This window comes from Chlorocebus sabaeus, chromosome 14, assembly GCF_047675955.1.
Source record: "Chlorocebus sabaeus isolate Y175 chromosome 14, mChlSab1.0.hap1, whole genome shotgun sequence".
NCBI lineage: Eukaryota > Metazoa > Chordata > Mammalia > Primates > Cercopithecidae > Chlorocebus > Chlorocebus sabaeus.
In genome coordinates, this window is record NC_132917.1 from 100,154,306 (window position 1) to 100,173,844 (window position 19,539).

The following is a 19,539-nucleotide window of genomic DNA, read 5'->3' on the forward strand; positions in this document are numbered from 1 at the left end:
GGTTCAAGAGAGTCTCCTGCCTCAGCCTCCTGAGTAGCTGGGATTACAGGCGCCCGCCGCCACACCTAGCTACTTTTTGTATTTTTTAGTAGAGACGGGGTTTTACCATGTTGGCCAGGCCAGTCTCGAACTCCTGACCTCAAGTGACCCACCCGCCTTGGCCTCCCAAAGTGTTGGGATTACAGGCATGAGTCGCTGTGCCTGGCCTGATTGGTTATACCTCTTTGGGACTGTTTTCGGGTTCTCTCTCTTCTCTTGTCTTGATCTATGTCTATTCCTTTGCCAGTACCAAGAGCTTTGGTTAAGTCTTGAAATCTGGTAGAGTGGTTTCTCACATTTTAGTCTTTTTTCAAAATTGGTTTAGCTATTCTAGTTTCTTGCCTTTTCATATAAATGTTAGGGTAACCTTGTCTATATTGGTTATGTCCTAAAAATCTTGCTGAGATTTTTATTGGAATTGCATTAAACCTATATATCATTTTAGGGCTGATTGTCATCTTTACTGTGTTGAGTCTTGTAGTCCATGAACATGGCATGTCTCTTCACTTATTCAAGGCTTGGATTTCTTTCATAAGCATTTTGTAATTTTCCACATATAAGTACTTTACTTGTTAGATTTAAGTATGTTACTTTCTTTGAAATAACTGTAAGTAATATGATGGTTTTTCCCCCCTCAGTTTTTTGTTTGTTTGTTTTTTGTTTTTTGGGGTTTTCTTTTTTTTGAGACAGAGTCTCGCTCTGTCGCCCAGGCTGGAGTGCAGTGGTGTGATCTCAGCTCACCACAACCTCCATCTCCCAGGTTCAAGCGATTCTCCTGCCTCAGCCTCTGGAGTAGCTGGGATTACAGGATGCGCCACCACGTCTAGCTAATTTTTGTATTTTTAGTAGAGACGGGGTTTCCCCATGTTGGCCAAGCTGGTCTTGAACTTCTGACCTCAGATGATCTACCTGCCTTGGCCTTCCAAAGTGCTGGGATTACAGGCATGAGCCACCGCGCCCAGCCTCCCTGCTCAGTTTTTAAAAAATAAACTTTAATTTGTAGAAGTTTTAGATTGTGAAGACAATACAGAGTCTCCATATGCCCCACACCTAGTTTCCTCTGTTAATACTATATTAGCATGGTACACTTGTTTCAATCAAAGAGCCAATATTATTAAGTGAAGTGCATACTTTGTGTAGATTTCTTTAGTTTTTCTCTACTGTCCTGTATCTGTTCCAGGATCCTATACAGGATACCACATTACATTTAGTAGTCATTTATCCTTAGGTTTGTCTTATCTGTGATAGTTTCTCAGATTTCATTATGTCACTGATGTCGATGTTGATCACTTGGCTGTGTTTGTCAGATTTCTGCATTATAATGTTACTTTTTTTTCCTCTTTCTATATTGTATTCTTTGGAATGAAATCACTGTACACAGCTCATTGTTTAGGAGTGGAAAATTATGTTCCACTTCCTTGAGGATGGAATTCTGCATAATTTATTTAGTTTTCTTCTGCACACGTTTGTCTCTTCCCCATTTATTTACTTAATCATTTCTCTCTAATAGTATGACTAGTGGAATTATTTCATATTTAGGTTATAATTTAATATTGTTATTTAATTTGTTCTTCTAATTAATTAACATATTAATTTGTTGCTCCCATTGCCCATTGGGAGCTCTTTCAGTTGGCTCATGTGTCCCTTTGTCATAGACTCAACATTGTGTGTGTGTGTTTTTGTGTGTTTTGGCATTTTCTTATTTGTGTGTGTGTTTTTTGTTTTAAAATCATTTCCTTGCTTCCTACCATTACACAGTGCTCTAGGCTTATTTTGTCTATGTCTAGCCCCTGCCCTAGAATCAGCTATTTTGCTTTCTTACCAGGAATTGGTATTGTCAGTTTCTTGGATTTTAGCAACTCTGATAGGTATATACCACTATCTCTTTGTTTTAATTTGCATTTCCCCAGTGACAAATGATGATGAATATTTTTAATCTACTCCCCCTGCCCCTAATTTGACAAGGTGACTGCCCATATTTTAATTGAGTTGTTATTGTTGAGTTTTAAGAGTTCTCTGTGTATTTTGGATACAGGTCTTTCAGCTAGTAGTGCTTTGCAAATGTTTCTTTCAGCCTGTGGTTAGTGTTTTTATTTTAATACTAGTATCCTTCTCAGAGCTCTATTTCTGGGCTACCTGGTCTGTTGCCTTGATCTATGTGTCTCTTCTTTCACCAGTACTACACTGTCTTGATAGTAGCTTTATAATAAATCTTAAAATTGAGTAATGAGTCTTGCAGCTTTGTTCTTCAGTATTATGCTGACTTATGCTAAGTCTTTTGCCTTTGTATGTAAACTGTAGGAATTTCATAGCTATGTTTGAAGTTTTCAGGCAGGTAATACACTAGATTATTTCCCATTTTCTAGGAAGGCAGTAGAATCTGCTGTTAAAATTTGGGCTTGAATTCTTGGTATGCTACTTTGTAGCTGGGTGGCCTTTGAAAAATTACCATCTTTAAGAATAGTTTTATGGAATTGTTATGAATATTAAGTGTCAGTATATATATTATGTCTAGGCATTAGTCAGCACAATGCCTGAGTATAAGCATATTACAAAACTGTTCATCTTATATTGTTAGTTACAAGAAGCCTTTCTGACTTAATAATGTACAAATGTAGTCCTATACACCATTATCCTAGAGATGTTTATCGATGAATTCTCCAGAAATACAGCTAATCACAAGAAGATTCTTGAAGCTATTTTGATGAGATGAATACAGTTTGGGTGAGGACAGATAAATTTTTGGAAATGAGATGCCAAACTTCAACCTTCTCTTCTCACACAGTTGTCAGAAGCTGCTGTGGTGTGAAATGTTGCCAGAGATGCCTTGGGGGATACTCCTGGGAGATGCTAGGGCAGACTTAGGTTCTTGTTACCTGATGGGACCTGAGAATTGTCCTTGATTCTTCCTTAGGACTCCTTTCTATATACATCCTGTTGATCACTTAAGTGTTGTTGATTTGATTCCTTTAATATTTATCTAACTGATTTACATCTTGCCTGCCACTGGGCAAGTCTAGGTGCTCATTGTTTCTCCTTACACTTACTACAAAAGCTTCCTAACTGGTCTCCTTGCTTCCTGACTAGTCAGGATTCAGCCCTGCCATTCATACCAGAGGTAGCATTCTAAAATGCCTTTTTTTTTTTTTTTTTAAACAGGGTTTTACTCAGTGGCACAATTCTAGCTTACTGTAGCCTCAACCTCCTGGGCTCAGGTGATCTTCCCACCTCAGCCTCCCAAGTAGCTGGGACAAGAGGCATGTGCCACCATGCCTGGCTAAGTTTTATATTGTTTTAGAGACGGGGTTTCACATTGTGGGCCAGGCTGGTCTCGAACTCCTGGGCTGAAGTGATCCGCCTGCCTCGGCCTCCCACAGTGCTGGGATTACAGGTGTGAGACACTGCGTCCAGCCCTAAAATGCAAATTGGATTATGTCAGCAGAAGTAAGACATCTGGCTATGGAATCAGACTTCCTGGGTTTAAATCCCACATCTCTGACTCGTGTGATCCTGGGCAGATTCTCTGTGCCTCAGTTACTAGTTACTTCATTTATAAAGGAAGAAGAGTGACAGTGTTCAGATCTGGTGCACAATCACCTGAAAATAATGTTGCTAAAAATATACTGCCTGGCTTCCCCCTCAGTTTCTGTTTCCCTATATCTTTGGTGGGATCAAGAAATACATAATGCTGAAACATTTCTTAGGTGGTTCAGATGTCTTTTGTGAGCCCTCTTGAGGCATAACACACCTTGTTGCCTTTAGCTTTTGGACTTACTTTGTCTGGTATGTGTACCCCTTTAGCTAAGAATAAGATGCCTCTGACTTTCCCATTCTAGATTTGGTACTGTAGGAAGTCCCCACCACTGCAGCAGATCAGTGTCAAATTATCTAAAATATAGGAAGAAAAGGAGCACATTTCAGTTCTGGCCAACTATTTATAAAAGCATTACGTTCTTTTACTTCAAGGCATTTAACATTTTGCAATTTGTGCTTTACTGGTTTGCTGTCTGTCTTCCCTATTAAGCTCCTTAAGGCTAAATTCTATATCCACAATGTCTTGTCATATAATCTTTTAATTATATTTATAATATAGTTGGAAGTTACTTCTCTTTAGAAATTTTCTTTACTGAGGCTGGGTGCAGTGGCTCACCCTGGGTGCAGCACTTTGGGAGGCTGAGGGTGGCAGATCACAAGGTCAGGAGTTTGAGACCAGCCTGGCCAATATTATGAAACTCCGTCTTTACTTAAAATACAAAAAAAAAAAAAAGAAAAAAGAAAAAGCCGGGCATGGCGGCGGGCTTCTGTAATCCCAGCTACTCAGGAGGCTGAGGCAGGAGAATCACTTGAACCTGGGAGGTGGAGGTTGCAGTGAACCAAGATCACGCCACTGCACTCCAGCCTAGAGTGAGACTCTGTCTCAAAAAAATAAAAAACAAGAAAAACAATTTTTTTCTTTGCTGAAATAAAGCATCTCTTTACAAGGCGTCCATTATAAAGGCCACGTCACATGTGTTGTTTTCTTACTGTGCCGTTCATTTGGATTCATCTACCTTTGCTACTTGTACATTTTAGACTGGGCCGCCTTCATTTTCTGTAGGTTTTAGCTGGAACTTAATTTGGTTTACTCCAAGTAATGTTGGTAGGTGAGTACATTGTTGGATGTATCCAGAAATGAAACCAGATGCGAACAGGTTTAGTTCTGGATTTTTGGTAAGTATTTTATTTAGTGAATCATTCCTAATTCATTTAGATTTGAATTTGTAGTTATGTTTTTCTCAGGACATTCAGTCCTTGTGCATTTAGTTTCCCCATTGGTAAAATGAGATCGCAGGCTAGATGACTGATCTCTAAACTTCCTTCCAACTCTGAAAGTTTTGCTATTCCAAGTAAAAATGCACAGGGGTCCAAATATTTAGGTGTTGTTACTGATAGTTGAGAAATAAGACTTGTTTTATGTTTTAAGATCTTTCCATTTTATAAATAACTTCATTCAGACACACAAAAAACCTTTGGAGCTTTTCATTATCACTCTCCCTTATTTGAGTGTAATCCAGAAACTTCATCGAAGCAGATGTAGGGAGTCTGATAAGTAGATGTAGCTTGTGCTGTTATGAAAGAACTTGCCAAATGATTTTTCTCAGTGTGCTGTTAATGCATGAAAAAGGTCAAAATGATAAAATTTTCTATGTAAATGAATGATTATTTTGCTTTTGAGTAACATTTAGGACGTCTTTGTTTTCATTTAAGTGCCAAGGATGACATTGATCTTGATGCCTTGGCTGCAGAAATAGAAGGAGCTGGTGCTGCCAAAGAACAGGAGCCTCAAAAGTCAAAAGGGAAAAAGAAAAAAGAGAAAAAAAAGCAGGATTTTGAGTAAGTATATTTTAAATATATTTGATTTTTATTTGTTTTGGTACTGAATTCACTTAATAAAACTATACCAGTGCTTCACAATGTATTTTAATCCTTTTCTAGTGAAGATGATATCCTGAAAGAACTGGAAGAATTGTCTTTGGAAGCTCAAGGCATCAAAGCTGACAGAGAAACTGTTGCAGTGAAGGTGAAAGACCTTTGTTACCTATTCGTGTTTCATATTGTATTCTTCTTAATGTTGGTTTGGGGAGTTACATTTGGAAACTTTTGAGCAGTGTACAATATGTTATTTAAAAGCTTCTGTGAAATCTGATGCCAAAGGGAAAAATAGGAATGTAAAGGTATTTTGTGGTATATTGTTTATTCATAAAATTGGTACATTTGGAGATATGATGTAATCACTCATCTCCACCTTCAGTTTTTTCTCTTGTTTCTTTTTCATCCTTCGAATTTGGATAAGCCTCAGAGTAATGGGAAAATGATAAATATTTTTTCTTCTTTCAACTTGTCCCTTAGGCTTTGTAAAGTTAGTAAATGTGGAGTGGTGATTAGTGCCTGTTTCAAGAGGCCCTGGATTCTGAAATTTGCAATGAATGCGAGATGTGTCTGAGGCCAAGGCCAACCTCTCATGCTTGTTTGAATTTTATATTCCTATGAAAAAGACTTTGAAAAAGATTTTGAAATCATTTGAGATTTTAAAAAAATGTTTAGTTAATGAAGCACATGACTCTGGTCTCAAATGTAATTCTGTTAATCTTTTCTAACAATGGAAATTTTTTAGCCAACAGAAAACAATGAAGAGGAATTCACCTCAAAAGATAAAAAAAAGAAAGGACAGAAGGGCAAAAAACAGAGTTTTGATGATAATGATAGCGAAGAATTGGAAGATAAAGATTCAAAATCAAAAAAGACTGCAAAACCAAAAGTGGAAATGTACTCTGGGAGTGATGATGATGATGATTTTAACAAACTTCCTAAAAAAGCTAAAGGGAAAGCTCAAAAATCAAATAAGAAGTGGGATGGGTCAGAAGAGGATGAGGATAACAGTAAAAAAGTTAAAGAGCGTTCAAGAGTAAATTCTTCTGGTGAAAGTGGTGATGAATCAGATGAGTTTTTGCAGTCTAGAAAAGGACAGAAAAAAAATCAAAAAAACAAGCCAGGTCCTAACATAGAGAGTGGGAATGAAGATGATGACTCCTCCTTCAAAATTAAGACGGTGGCCCAAAAGAAGGCAGAAAAGAAGGAGCGTGAGAGAAAAAAGCGAGATGAAGAAAAAGCGAAACTGCGGAAGCTGAAAGAAAAAGAAGAGTTAGAAACAGGTAAAAAGGATCTGAGTAAACAAAAGGAATCTCAAAGAAAATCTGAAGAAGAAACTGTTAAATCCAAAGTGACTCTTGATACTGGAGTAATCCCTGCCTCTGAAGAGAAAGCAGAGACTCCCACAGCTGCAGAAGGTTGGTTAATACTTTAGAGGAAAGAGCAACAGGCTTTTGATTCACAGTATAAGTTGTCATCATTATGCCCCAAGGTCATTTTGTTATTTGTCCATGGGTATAAAGGCACTTTATTGTAAGGAGCCATCTAAAAAATTACATCTAAGTATTTTACTTGATTTGCATTGTTAATCCTTTACATATATAGTATAAATATCTTTCAGATTATTTATGTACAGACTGGAATTTTTATAGAATTTCATTATGAAAACTCTTTTTTTGCTGTTGATGAAGACTATAGAAGTTACTTAATGAAAAATTTGTTCTTTCTGATAAGTCAGTGTCAGATAATATTTGAATTCTTTCCTGTCTTTAAAAACGTAGTTCAAGGGCCGGGCGCGGTGGCTCACGCCTGTAATCCCAGCACTTTGGGAGGCCGAGATGGGCGGATCACGAGGTCAGGAGATCGAGACCATCCTGGCTAACACGGTGAAACCCCGTCTCTACTAAAAAAATACAAAAAAACTAGGCGGGCGCGGTGGCAGCGCCTGTAGTCCCAGCTACTCGGGAGGCTGAGGCAGGGGAATGGCATGAACCCGGGAGGCGGAGCTTGCAGTGAGCTGAGATCCGGCTACTGCACTCCAGCCCGGGTGACATGGTGAGACTCCGTCTCAAACAAAACAAAACAAAAAACCTAGTTCAATTTATGAAATTCACAAATAAATGTTTTCATGAAGTTGCTAATATTTTCTGCTGCACTTAAAACTCAACATGCTAAAGTTAATGTCTTTTAAGCAATAATGAGCCATTTTTTTAAACAACCAATTATAAAAGTTCTAGCTAATTTCTTCCTCCTACTTAGAATGAAAATAGCTAAAGATCAGTTGGTTTGCATGGCCATACTATGTTCTTAAAACAGTAGTTTTTCGGCCGGGTGCAGTGGCTCACGCCTGTAATCCCAGCACTTTGGGAGGCCGAGGCGGGTGGATCACGGGGTCAGGAGATCCAGACCATCCTGGCTAACATGGTGAAAGCCCGTCTCTACTAAAAATACAAAAATTAGCCGGGCGTGGTGGCGGCACCTGCAGTCCCAGCTACTTGGGAGGCTGAGGCAGGAGAATGGCGTGAACCCGGGAGGCGGAGCTTGCAGTGAGCAGAGATCACGCCACTGCACTCCAGCCTGGGCGGCAGAGTGAGACTCCATTTCAAAAAAAATAGTAGTTTTTCTTTTGACTGGACAACTTTTAATGGGAAAAATGACACAACTTTTCTTTCTCTCTCTCTCTCTCTTTCTCTCTCTCTCTTTCTCTCTCTCTTTCTCTCTTTCTTTTCTTTCTTTGATGGAATTTCACTCTTGTTGCCCAGGCTGGAGTGCAATGACGCAATCTCAGCTCACTGCAACGTCCTCTTCCCAGGTTCAGCTGTCTCAGCCTCCCAGGTAGCTGGGATTACAGATGCCCGCCACCATGCCCGGCTAATTTTTGTATTTTTAGTAGAAATGGGGTTTCGTCATGTTGGCCAGGCTGGTCGCGAACTCCTGACCTCAAGGCGATCCACATGCCTCAGCCTCCCAAAAAGTGTTGGGATTACAGGCGTGAGCCACTGTGCCCGGCAACTTTCTTAAATGCCAAGATTTTTATTATCTGGGTATCTTTGAGGAGGAACACCATGAAAGTGCCTTCATAGCTTTTAATTCTTTAGAGTTCTGGGAGTATAACTACCTATATTTTTGTATTTTATCCTACTAATATCCCCCTAAAGTAGACATCATTCTCATTATCTCCATCTTGTAGAAGTGAAATTAGCTACAGAACTTAGGTGGGTGTTAGTTCATTCTGATTGTTAGAACTTCATATAGGCATCTGTTGGATACCAGCCACTCAGGTACCATGGATTAAGACATACATTAAGTACAGGATTGCCCTTTTGCTGCTGATAGTATCCTTTTGTCTTACTGTATTCCTCGGGACGTCTGAGACCAACACCAGCATTGCAGACTTCTCAGGAGGCCATCTGTGAGTTATTCTGAGCTATTCTAGTTACCGAAGTGCTCAGGATGCCTTGATGCCTAGAGAACTTAGCCTGCTGCTGGCATCAGCCTTGGCCCATTATGGTCCTTGAATTATGGTTGGGTTTTGCTCATCATCACCACAGGGAATTGTTTTTTCATTTCAATGCTTTGCCTTTATTCTTTTTTGGTAGATGACAATGAAGGAGACAAAAAGAAGAAAGATAAGAAGAAAAAGAAAGGAGAAAAGGAAGACAAAGAGAAAGAGAAGAAAAAAGGACCTAGCAAAGCCACTGTTAAAGCTATGCAAGAAGCTCTGGCTAAGCTTAAAGAGGAAGAAGAAAGACAGAAGAGAGAAGAGGAAGAACGTATAAAACGGCTTGAAGAATTAGAAGCCAAGCGTAAAGAAGAGGTATGTTTTCATGAAGTTGGTAACATTGATCCTGTGTTTAACTGTAAAATATCTTTAATCTTCTCATTCTGAGAATTTCATAGTTGCATGGTAATTCAGTTTTATTATTTTTCTGATACAAATAATAAGATGAAGAGGTACAGCACATCTTTATTTTCTCAATAATAGATTGCTTGATACGTAAGTTGCTTATGTATCATTGCCAATAATCTGATGTGATATTAATTAATAATCATGTACAACATTTAAAATACTTTGATTTGGAATCTCCAAACATACTTTGCATGTGTCTCAAGAGATTTATTTGAAGTTTAGATTGTTTACGTTTGGATTTTATAGTGTGTTAAATGAATACAGGTTTTGTCTGACATGTACTCTTATAGGAACGATTGGAACAAGAAAAAAGAGAAAGGAAAAAGCAAAAAGAAAAAGAAAGAAAAGAACGCTTGAAAAAAGAAGGGAAACTTTTAACTAAATCCCAGAGAGAAGCCAGAGCCAGAGCCGAAGCTACTCTTAAACTCCTACAAGCTCAGGGTGAGTGGTACTCTTCATTAACTGAACAGTCAGAGAGCTCTGCACATGCAGTTATATCCCTTAATGTTCAGAAGGAGAATGGAATTTGCATCAGGACAGTTCCTATGAAAATCTGTGAAAAAGTTCAGTAAAACATAAGGAATAGGTGATGTAATTTCATTGTTTAGGAAGATGACGTCTACACAAGGATACAAATGTCTATGTAAATGATAGTATGTCTAACTGAGTTCTCCCACAGACAAGAATAGTGATAATAATAGAATGAGTCCCTGTGTACCTATCAGCCAGCTTCAACAATCAGGACCATTTGACATTCTTGTTTTGTACTTCTCCATCTACTTTTTATCCTGGTGTGTTTTAAAGTGAATCCCAAAAAATAAAAAAGAAGTACAGTGATTCTCAGACAGCATATTAGTTTAGCCACATGACCACAGTGAAAAAGTATTCATGACCTTTTTTTTTTAACCTTTTCCTTACTTTCTGACACAACAGGATATCCCAGGTTCATCTTGCATGGCCTGAGACCTGGAATCAGTTGTTTATCCAAAGAGCTTTGGTTCCTTTTAGAGGGGAATAGTGTTTAGAGATCACAACTGGGCATATAATTTATTACTTTTTTGAAAGGTAAGATGATTTAAAATAGTGTCTTTGCTCCAATGAGAAGAATATATTGGGGCCTGTCTTAAATTTCATGTTCCTATATTCCCTAGATTTTTAGATTATAGTCATTTTGGTGTTTATGCTGTAATTACAGTAATAGCTACCATTTATTGTGTGCTTGTGTGCTTGGTGTGTAACTGATGCTACAATGTCTTTGACATTGTCTATTTTTCCCTCATAAAAATTCTTACAGCTATTTTTACTTCCATCATATAGATGAGGAAATGGTGGTTCAGAGAGTGTAAATAGCCTACCCAAGGCCACAGAACTGAAATTTAAGCTGGTCTGTGCCACTTTTTCTTACACATATGTTCAGCTAGGAGCATTAGGTGTGAAGAAACCCAGTACTTAGATTTTAGAAAATTTTATTCTTAACTGAGAATATAGCTTTTTAAAAATTTTAAATGAAATTAGGTACGAACTTGAATATAGTTAGCATCCATACATCAGATTTCATCGTTGACTGTTGGAGAGACTAAAAGCACCCATGAAGAAATTGAGATGGGACCAAGCAGGGAGTAATTTGCCAGTCTCAAAAATGCTGTTTTAAGGAACAGTTAGAGTTGTAGTTATGGAAATTACAGTGTAAAATGATGGACTTTCAGCATCAGTCTTTAGCATAGGCTTGTAAGAGATGATCTCTCAAGTGGCATCTCTGACCCTGGTCTCTTCCTCTTCATAGTGTTGTCCAGTGTTTACCATCTTATTGGTTTCCTGTTGTCTATTAATAAAAGTTCACATTCCTTAGCTTCACATTCAAGGTCCCCCCTCACAGCCCACGCACAGGAGTCATCTCATTAAAAGATCCTATGGTGTTGTTTCATCATATGTTTGGAAGATTGCTGCTTACTACATTTATTACCTAGGTATTGTAAACTTAATTCATTGAGCTGAAAATGTACTCTCAGAGAGTGTAGGCATCTGCAGGTGTTTTCATATAATTACTCTGGAATGTGCAGCAGGTTAACTTTTCAATCATCCTTTAGCCTGTGACTACTAAGCACAGTCTCATATATATATATGAGTATTTTATCAATAATTTGTAATAAACTCATTTCAGGCAAAGAGCTTCTTCAAGAACTTGATTGTGATGTCTCAGTTTGCAAAGTGAATGGAATGTCTAAACACATACAAGTCTTGGTGTTGATTCCAAATACAGCAGCTTATTTAAGAGTCCATGACTAGAGGAGTAGTCAGTTGATTAAGTCTAGGGTGTTACTGGGACCACCCTTCAGGTAATCCAGCCTACAGTTTCCCCTCAGGCCCATGCTTTTCATCTTAGTAGGTGTAGGCTGCTAGGCAAGGAAAACTTTAATCGAAGTGATGATCTCTGCATTCTCAGCTGGCTTTATCCTCTTTCTCTGGTTTGTTTAATGTATTTGTCTTATCAGTCATAGCTATGGTTTTACCATTCTAGACATTCTTCAGCACATGCACAGCACACATCCATATATATTCCTACTTTAGAGAGAACATTTTTAGTCATTTTCCTTTATTAGTGACTTCATTCAAAATCCCATGGTATACAATGTCTGTTGTCTTTATTCTAAGGCTTCTGCCCATAGTGAGAGACTGTGTCAGTAATCCAGTAATCTATAGATTCAGTTCAATCCCAGTCACAATCACAGCATGATATTTTGTAGCTATCTGTCAACTAGTCTAAATGGATATGAAGAGACCAGAGAGTTAGCATGGCCAAAATAAGTTTGAAAAAGGAGAACAAACTTAGAATACCTGATTTCAAGACTTAGTATAAAGCTATAGGAATTAATACAGTGTGATATTGCCAGAAAGATAGACAGATAGTCTATACACGGTTAGTATATAGGTGAAAGGTAATTCAGTGGATAAAATACAGTATTTGTAGCAAGTGGTACTAGAACAATTGCACATCTGTATGCAGAAAAATCCAAAACACTAGTTTTAATCCCCACTATATAAAAATTGACCCGGCAGGGCGCTGTGGCTCATGCCTGTAATTCCAGCACTTTGGGAGGCCAAGGTGGGCGGATCACGAGGTCAGGAGATCCAGACCATCCTGGCTAACATGGTGAAACCGCCTGTCTACTAAAAACACAAAACAAAGTTAGCCGGGTGCTGTGGCACGCGCCTGTAGTCCCAGCTACTCTGGAGGCTGAGGCAGGAGAATGGCGTAAACCGGCAGGTGGAGCTTACAGTAAGCCGAGATTGCGCTACTGCTCTCCAGCCTGGGGACAGAGCGAGACTCTGTCTCAACAAAACAAACAAACAAAAAATTAACCCAAATGGGTATTATATCTAAATGTAAAATATACAATAATACTTTCAGAGGAAAACATAGGATATCTTGTGTTAGGCAGAGTGCTTAGATAGGACTCTGAACCATAAAAGGAAAAAAGATACATTTTGAGAAACTTTTGAGAAAAGTACATACATTTGAGAAAAGTCAAAACTTTTCTCTGCAAAAGACACTGTTGAGAGAATTCCAAGACAGTACCTCCAAATCAGATATCTGACAAAGAATTAATGTCCAAAATATATAAAGACCTCTCAGAATTCAACTATAAGAAAACCAATAAGTTCATTTAAAAATGTGCAAAAAGTTTCAACAGACATTTTCAGCAAGAAGCTATACACATCTGAAAAGACTGTTCTAAAAAAAGAGAAACTTATCTTTACCACATTCAGAGCAGCTGAAACTCTTGTTTTTGTCTTTTGTTTTTTTTCTTTTTTTGAGACAGAGTTTCACTCTTGTTGCCCAGGCTGGAGTGTAATGGCGCAATCTCGGCTCACTGCAACCCCTGCCTCCCAGGTTCAAGCGATTCTCCTGCCTCAGCCTCCCGAGTAGCTGGGATTATAGGCACCCACCACCACAATATAATTTTTTTTTTTTTAAATAATGTAATTTTTTGTATTTTTAGTAGAGATGGGATTTCACTATGTTGGCCAGGATGGTCCCAAACTCCTGACCTCAGGTGATCCACCCACCTTGGCTTCCCAAAGTGCTGGGATTACAGGCGTGAGCCATCACACCCGGCCGAAACTCTTCTGCATTACTGGTGGGAAAGCAAAGTAGTATAGCCACTTTGGAAAACAACTGGCAGTGTCTTTATAAAAATTAAGGTCATATTTACGTTATGTTTCATCTTTCACACTACAAAATATTTGCCTAATAGAAATGTTCACACAAAAACCTGTCTGAAAATGTTCATACCTGCTTTATTCATAATTGCAAAAAAGCAGAAACAATTTAAATGTCCTTCAGCTGTTGAATGGATAAGCAAACTGTGATATATCCATACGATGGAATGCTGCCCAACAATAAAAAGAAAGGAAGTATTGACAACAGAGTGAGTGACTCTCAAATCCATTGTGATGATAGAGGCCAGACTAAGATTCCATTTATGTGACATTTTAGAAAAAGCAAATCTTTTCGTTGGAGAACATATCAGTGGTTACCAGAGGCTAAGAAGGTAAGGAGGGTTTGACTACATGGAGCAGCGCAGGGTGTTGGAGTGATGGAGCTTTTCTGCATCTTCATTGTGATGGTGATGCACGTATCAAAACTCTCATTGTGTATAAAAAAAGAATTTTTACTGTATGTAAATTTTAAAATACCTTATATAAAAAAGATACAAGTTTTTCCATGAATATCCTTTCATATTTTAGGGTATGTGTCTCTGTGGTGAATGAAATGCTATTCTTTAAATAGTACTTCTCAGGTGACATGTAAGTAGTATAAGCCTGAAGTTTTTCATTTTTATCCCTCAGGTGTTGAAGTGCCATCAAAAGACTCTTTGCCAAAGAAGAGGCCAATTTATGAAGATAAAAAGAGGAAAAAAATACCACAGCAGCTAGAAAGTAAAGAAGGTTTGTATACAAAATAGCCTGTAACGTAGGAACTATTTTGTTTGCTGTTACCCCACAGTCTTCAAAACAGTATCTGTAAAGAAGAAAGGAAAAAATCTGAAATGCATATTGAAACTTATTTTCTAAACTTATTTCTTATTAATGCCATTATTCTCACTTGATTCAAATGACAAGCTAATGGAAAAAGTATTTTACTTTGAAAAATCTGAGTTCTACCCTATGAATATTGTAACTGTTAACTCTGAGAAGTAAAACTACAATTCGTATCTTTTCTTGGTTTCCTTCTTAGCCTTCTGTGATTTTTGTGTTTTATTTATTGAGCAGAAAGAATAGTTTCCTGTAAAACATATGACTATATTTAAACATTTTCTAAACTTGGAGAAATAGGTTTGTACAGGCTGGGCGCGGTGGCTCACGCCTATAATCCCAGCACGTTGGAGGCTGAGGAGGGCGGATTACCTGAGGTCAGGAGTCCAAGACCAGCCTGGCCAACATGGTGAATCTCCGCCTCTACTGAAAATAAAAAAATTAGCCTGTCATAGTGGCAGGCACCTGTAATCCCAGCTACTTGGCAGGCTGAGGCAGGGAGAGTTGCTTGAACCCAAGAGGTGGAGGTTGCAGTGAGCTGAGATTGTACCATTGCACTCCAGCCTAGGTGACAGAGTGAGACTCCATCAAATAAATAAATAAATAAATAAATAAATAAATAAATAGATAGATAAATAGGTTTGCACTACTGTTTTTTATTCAGGACTTAATGGAGTATCTTAACAGAAATTATACATCGGAAAAAAAACATTATCTTGGTTTCTGCCCTTTTTTCAGTGTCTGAGTCAATGGAATTATGTGCTACTGTAGAAGTTACGGAACAAGGAGTACCAGAAAAGGAAGAGACACCACCTCCTGTTGAACCAGGTGGATAGCATTATCTGATTATTTAGTTAGTGAATTCTTATTAAATAGTGTTGATGTGTCATAAGTTGTCTTAGTTATTATAAATAGTTGGGGAGAACCAAATAAGTATCTGACTGGATGGCTCTCTTTCTTCATAGTTCTTTCTTTTCTATTTCTTTTCATTTCTACTTTGAATAAGTACCCAAGTGAGACTTCCATCAGTTTTATTCTTACCAGCAGTGTTAATAAAATGTTTTGTAGAAAGGATACACTTTGGGTGGGTGAGGCGGATGGATCACGAGATCAGGAGATCAAGACCATCCTGGCTAACACGGTGAAACCCTGTCTCTACTGAAAATACAAAAAATTAGCCAGGCGTGGTGGCGGGTGCCTGTAATCCCAGCTACTCGGGAGGCTGAGGCAGGAGAATTCCTTGTCCCTGGGAGGCAGAGGTTACAGGGACATTGCAATGAGCTGAGATCATGCCATTGCACTCCAGCCTGGGTGACAGAGTGCAAAAAAAAAAAAAAAAAAAAAAAAAAAAAGAATAGTAGGTTTTGGATTTTCTCTGATGTCAGAAATCTCAAAAAAAGACCTGAAGGTCTTCATTTAATACTTGAGAAGCAAATTCAAAGTATTTTTAACTAGAACTTTTTAAGAACCATAAAAATTGGCATTTTTAGACCTTCCTAAAGGTCAGCTTCTATTTACAATAATCAGAGAATTCAGCTTACTCATTGTGGGGTATCTGTGTATGTGTTAAGGAGTTGAGGAAAATCTCTGGCTTAAAAAAAAAAAAAAGAAAACATTGTTCTAATTCTTAAGACTAGATATTGATAGGAGAGCTGGGGCTGCCTAAATGTATGTTTAGTATTCAAGAGAATCCCCAGCGTTTAAAGATAGGGTCAGGAATGGGAAAAGCCTTTAGAGAATACTAAGTCCGATTAACATTGGTGAATTATATTATTGATAGTTCCTTTCCTTTTTCTCTTTTCTCTTCTGAGCGAATAGGATCATTTCACCTGGGTAGACCTCAGCCTAGCATTGATATGACGAGATTAGAGAAATTCAGATTGATATGCTTAATAGCAGTCCATTATTTTAGGTCGTATTTTTAACACCAGAAAGAATTGCTAATTTAGATGGATGTTTTGGGTACCTGTTTCTGAGTCTCATTTCCTCCTCAAGATAATTTACCCAGACTTGTTAGTAAATAATGATTATTTCAGGGAAGCCAGGTACTGCATGTCCTGTCCTACCCCTCATCTTCCTTTCATTTAAGAATAGTTGTGCCTGGTTAGATTTCAGTAAAGAAAAGCATTCTTGTTAAGAAGAGTATTAGGTCTTTAATATCTAAGTAATATTCGGAATTTAGCTTTCTGGCTGTTTTGGGGTTATGAGCACAGCATTCTATTCTTATTTTGAACTGGAGTGATGGTGGTACTTTTGTACCTTCTACTTTGGAATTTATATTTAAATACCTGTAAAGGTTAAAAGCAAAATAATAAATTCCTTGCATAAAGTATGAGTTGGATGATCAAAAAGAAGACATATGTGAAATTTCATTTGTTTTCAAGAACTGAGTACATTCATATAGCTTTTTCAAGATCTAAAGAAACATTTAAATTGATTAAATTAATGAAACAATTAGCTTGAATAGAAAATCGGTTATGTTTAATATGATGACAGTAGTAGGAAATGGAAGCATTTAGTAATAGTAAATTGTAACATGCTAGATATATTAAAAAGAGTTCTAAAGATAATAGCTGCATACATATTTTTTACATAATTGAAAAATTATTTTTATGTCTGTAATTTTTTACTTTTTTCTAAATAATTTAGAAATAATTTTTTTCTAAATAATTCATATTTCTAAATAATTTTTGTGTCTTAAATGCAAATTTTACTTACAGAAGAAGAAGAAGATACTGAGGATGCTGGATTGGATGATTGGGAAGCTATGGCCAGTGACGAGGAGACAGAAAAAGGTGAATACCTCATAAGCACACAGTGATAAATCCAGGGGCTGTTAGAAATGAATGATATATATTTAAATGAATAGTCTTTTGATTATGAAAGACATATGAACATTTCTGGGGATGGGGATCAGTCTCGTGTTCTCTTCTTTGCCGTGGTTTCTAAGTCCTCATGTGGATCTTCGTTTTGTGAATGAGTGATTCCTCAGAATGTTATTTGTAAGATAACTGCCTAAGGTTTAGAATGTATTTTTTCAGAGTGATGATGTTACAAATAGGGTTGTTACTAAAACTGACTTACAAAAAGCACTGCTAAAAGGTAATGAAGAGATAAATACTATAGTTCCTGATAAGTATGAATAGAGAGTAAGCGTTTTTGTCATTGTTTCCACTTCTTTATTACTGAAATCTCTACTTTGAGATTTAATTTCCTGTTAATTTTACTAACTTACTGATAATGATATCTGGCCCTTTGATTTTTTTCAGACTCCCCCCATCTTTGTGTTTAAAGGTATACATTTTTCTTTAAGCATGACTTTAGTCAAATTCTGTGAGTTCTGATATGTTGATATTTTCTCATTTTCATTTTGATGTATTTTACCTAAGATTTATTTAGTGTATTTCTTTTTTTTTTTTTTGAGATGGAGTTTCACTCTTGTTGCCCAGGCTGGAGTGCAATGGCGCAATCTCGACTCACAGCAACCTCTGCCTCCCGGGTTCAAACTATTCTCTTGCCTCAGCCTCCGGAGTAGCTGGGATTACAAGCATGCACCACCACACCTGGCTAATTTTGTATTTTTAGTAGAGATGGGGTTTCTCCATGTTGGTCAGGCTGGTCTCCAACTCCCGACCTCAGGTGATCCGCCCACTTCAGTCTCCCAAAGTCCTGGGATTGCAGGCGTGAGCCACCGCACCCGGCCTAGTATATTTCTTAATTTACAAAAATGGGCATTTTCTCATTGTTTTTTGTTACTTCATTGTGATCAGAGAACATACATGATTCTATCCTTTGAAGTATGTTGAATATTGCTATACAACCTTGCATGGTCAGTTATTGTAAGTGTTTCATATTTGGAAAGAATTCATATTCTGCAGTAGTTGGATGCCTTGGTTTCTATATTTAGGTCAAGTCTGCTAATCATTTTGTTCAAGTCTTTTATAGCGTTCTGAGGGTTTTTTTTGTTTTTGCTTTTTTTTTTTCCTGATCTGCTCTTTCTCTCTGTTACTGGGACCAGTGTCTTAAAATCTCCAATCATGATTGTAGATTTTCTGTTTCTCCCAAGTTCTGTTAATTTTTGCTTTATGTATTTTTATGCTATGTCATTAGGTGAATACAATCTTGTATCTTTCTAATGAATTGACTCTTTTATCATTGATATATATATATATTTCTAACAATGCCTTTTGATATAAAAGTCTGCCTAAAACTCATATAGGTACATGAGCTTTGATTTACATGATCTTTTTCGTTCTTTATTACTCTTTCTGTATCTGTAAATAGCATTTTAGTCCATTTGTACTGCTATAACAAAATACCACAGACTTGGTAGTACTAAAGAACAGAAATGTATTCCTCACAGTTCTGGCGGCTGGGAAGTCCCGAGATCAAGGCACCAGCGTTGGTGTCTGGTAAAGGCTACTCTCTGCTTCCAAGATGGCACCTTGGTGCTGCATCCTCCAGAGGGAAGGATGGCTGTGTCTTCACATGGTGGAAGGGAGGGAAGGGCAAGAGGAGCAAACTCTCTTTGAGAAGGCACTTTTCTGCGGGCATGAATCCATTTATGAGAGTGGCTTAATCAGTCCCCCAAACCTTCCCCACCACCCTGCTACCTGCTACCCGCAAAATGGGGATTAAGTTTTCAACATGAATTTTAGAGGGGACACCATTCAAATCACAGCTAGGATCTAGTTGAGATTTTTTTAATCCAGTTTGTCAATCTTTATATTTTACCTAGAGTACTTAGCCCGTTAAATGTAACGGTGTAATTAACATTTGGTGTAAGTATATTGATTTTAAACATTTCATCTTACCAAGTCCTTTTTTGTTCTACGTGGTTCTTTTTCTCTGTAATCATCTTTTGGGTTACTAGATTTTAAAAATTTTATTTTTTTCTCCTTCCATGAGCTTAGCAGTTGTATACTTTTCTAAAAAACTTTTTAGTGATTAAAAAAATTTTTAGCATGTACCTTTGAACTAACAGTGTCTAATGTTATCCTCTAACAATGCAGGGGCTTTAGAGTACTTGAATGACATTTACCCAATACTCTGTTTAGATATCATTGCTCTCGGCCGGGTGTGACGACTCACACCTGCAATCCCAGCACTTTGGGAGGCCGAGGTAGGCAAAGCACTTGAGATCA

General features: G+C 37.6%; 1 protein-coding gene across 2 annotated transcripts in view; it reads left to right on the forward strand.

Moving 5' to 3' along the window:
* The window catches only part of EIF5B (eukaryotic translation initiation factor 5B), a 62,443-nt gene that overhangs the window by 16,847 nt on the left and 26,057 nt on the right, over positions 1–19,539 (forward strand). For both annotated transcript variants that reach the window (XM_008008161.3, XM_008008162.3), the window contains exons 2-9: positions 5,287–5,412; positions 5,515–5,599; positions 6,194–6,866; positions 9,048–9,265; positions 9,649–9,799; positions 14,210–14,308; positions 15,134–15,223; positions 17,116–17,190. In XM_008008161.3, the coding sequence (XP_008006352.2) occupies positions 5,287–5,412; positions 5,515–5,599; positions 6,194–6,866; positions 9,048–9,265; positions 9,649–9,799; positions 14,210–14,308; positions 15,134–15,223; positions 17,116–17,190 (1,517 nt within the window). The remainder of the gene's footprint in view (positions 1–5,286; positions 5,413–5,514; positions 5,600–6,193; positions 6,867–9,047; positions 9,266–9,648; positions 9,800–14,209; positions 14,309–15,133; positions 15,224–17,115; positions 17,191–19,539) is intronic.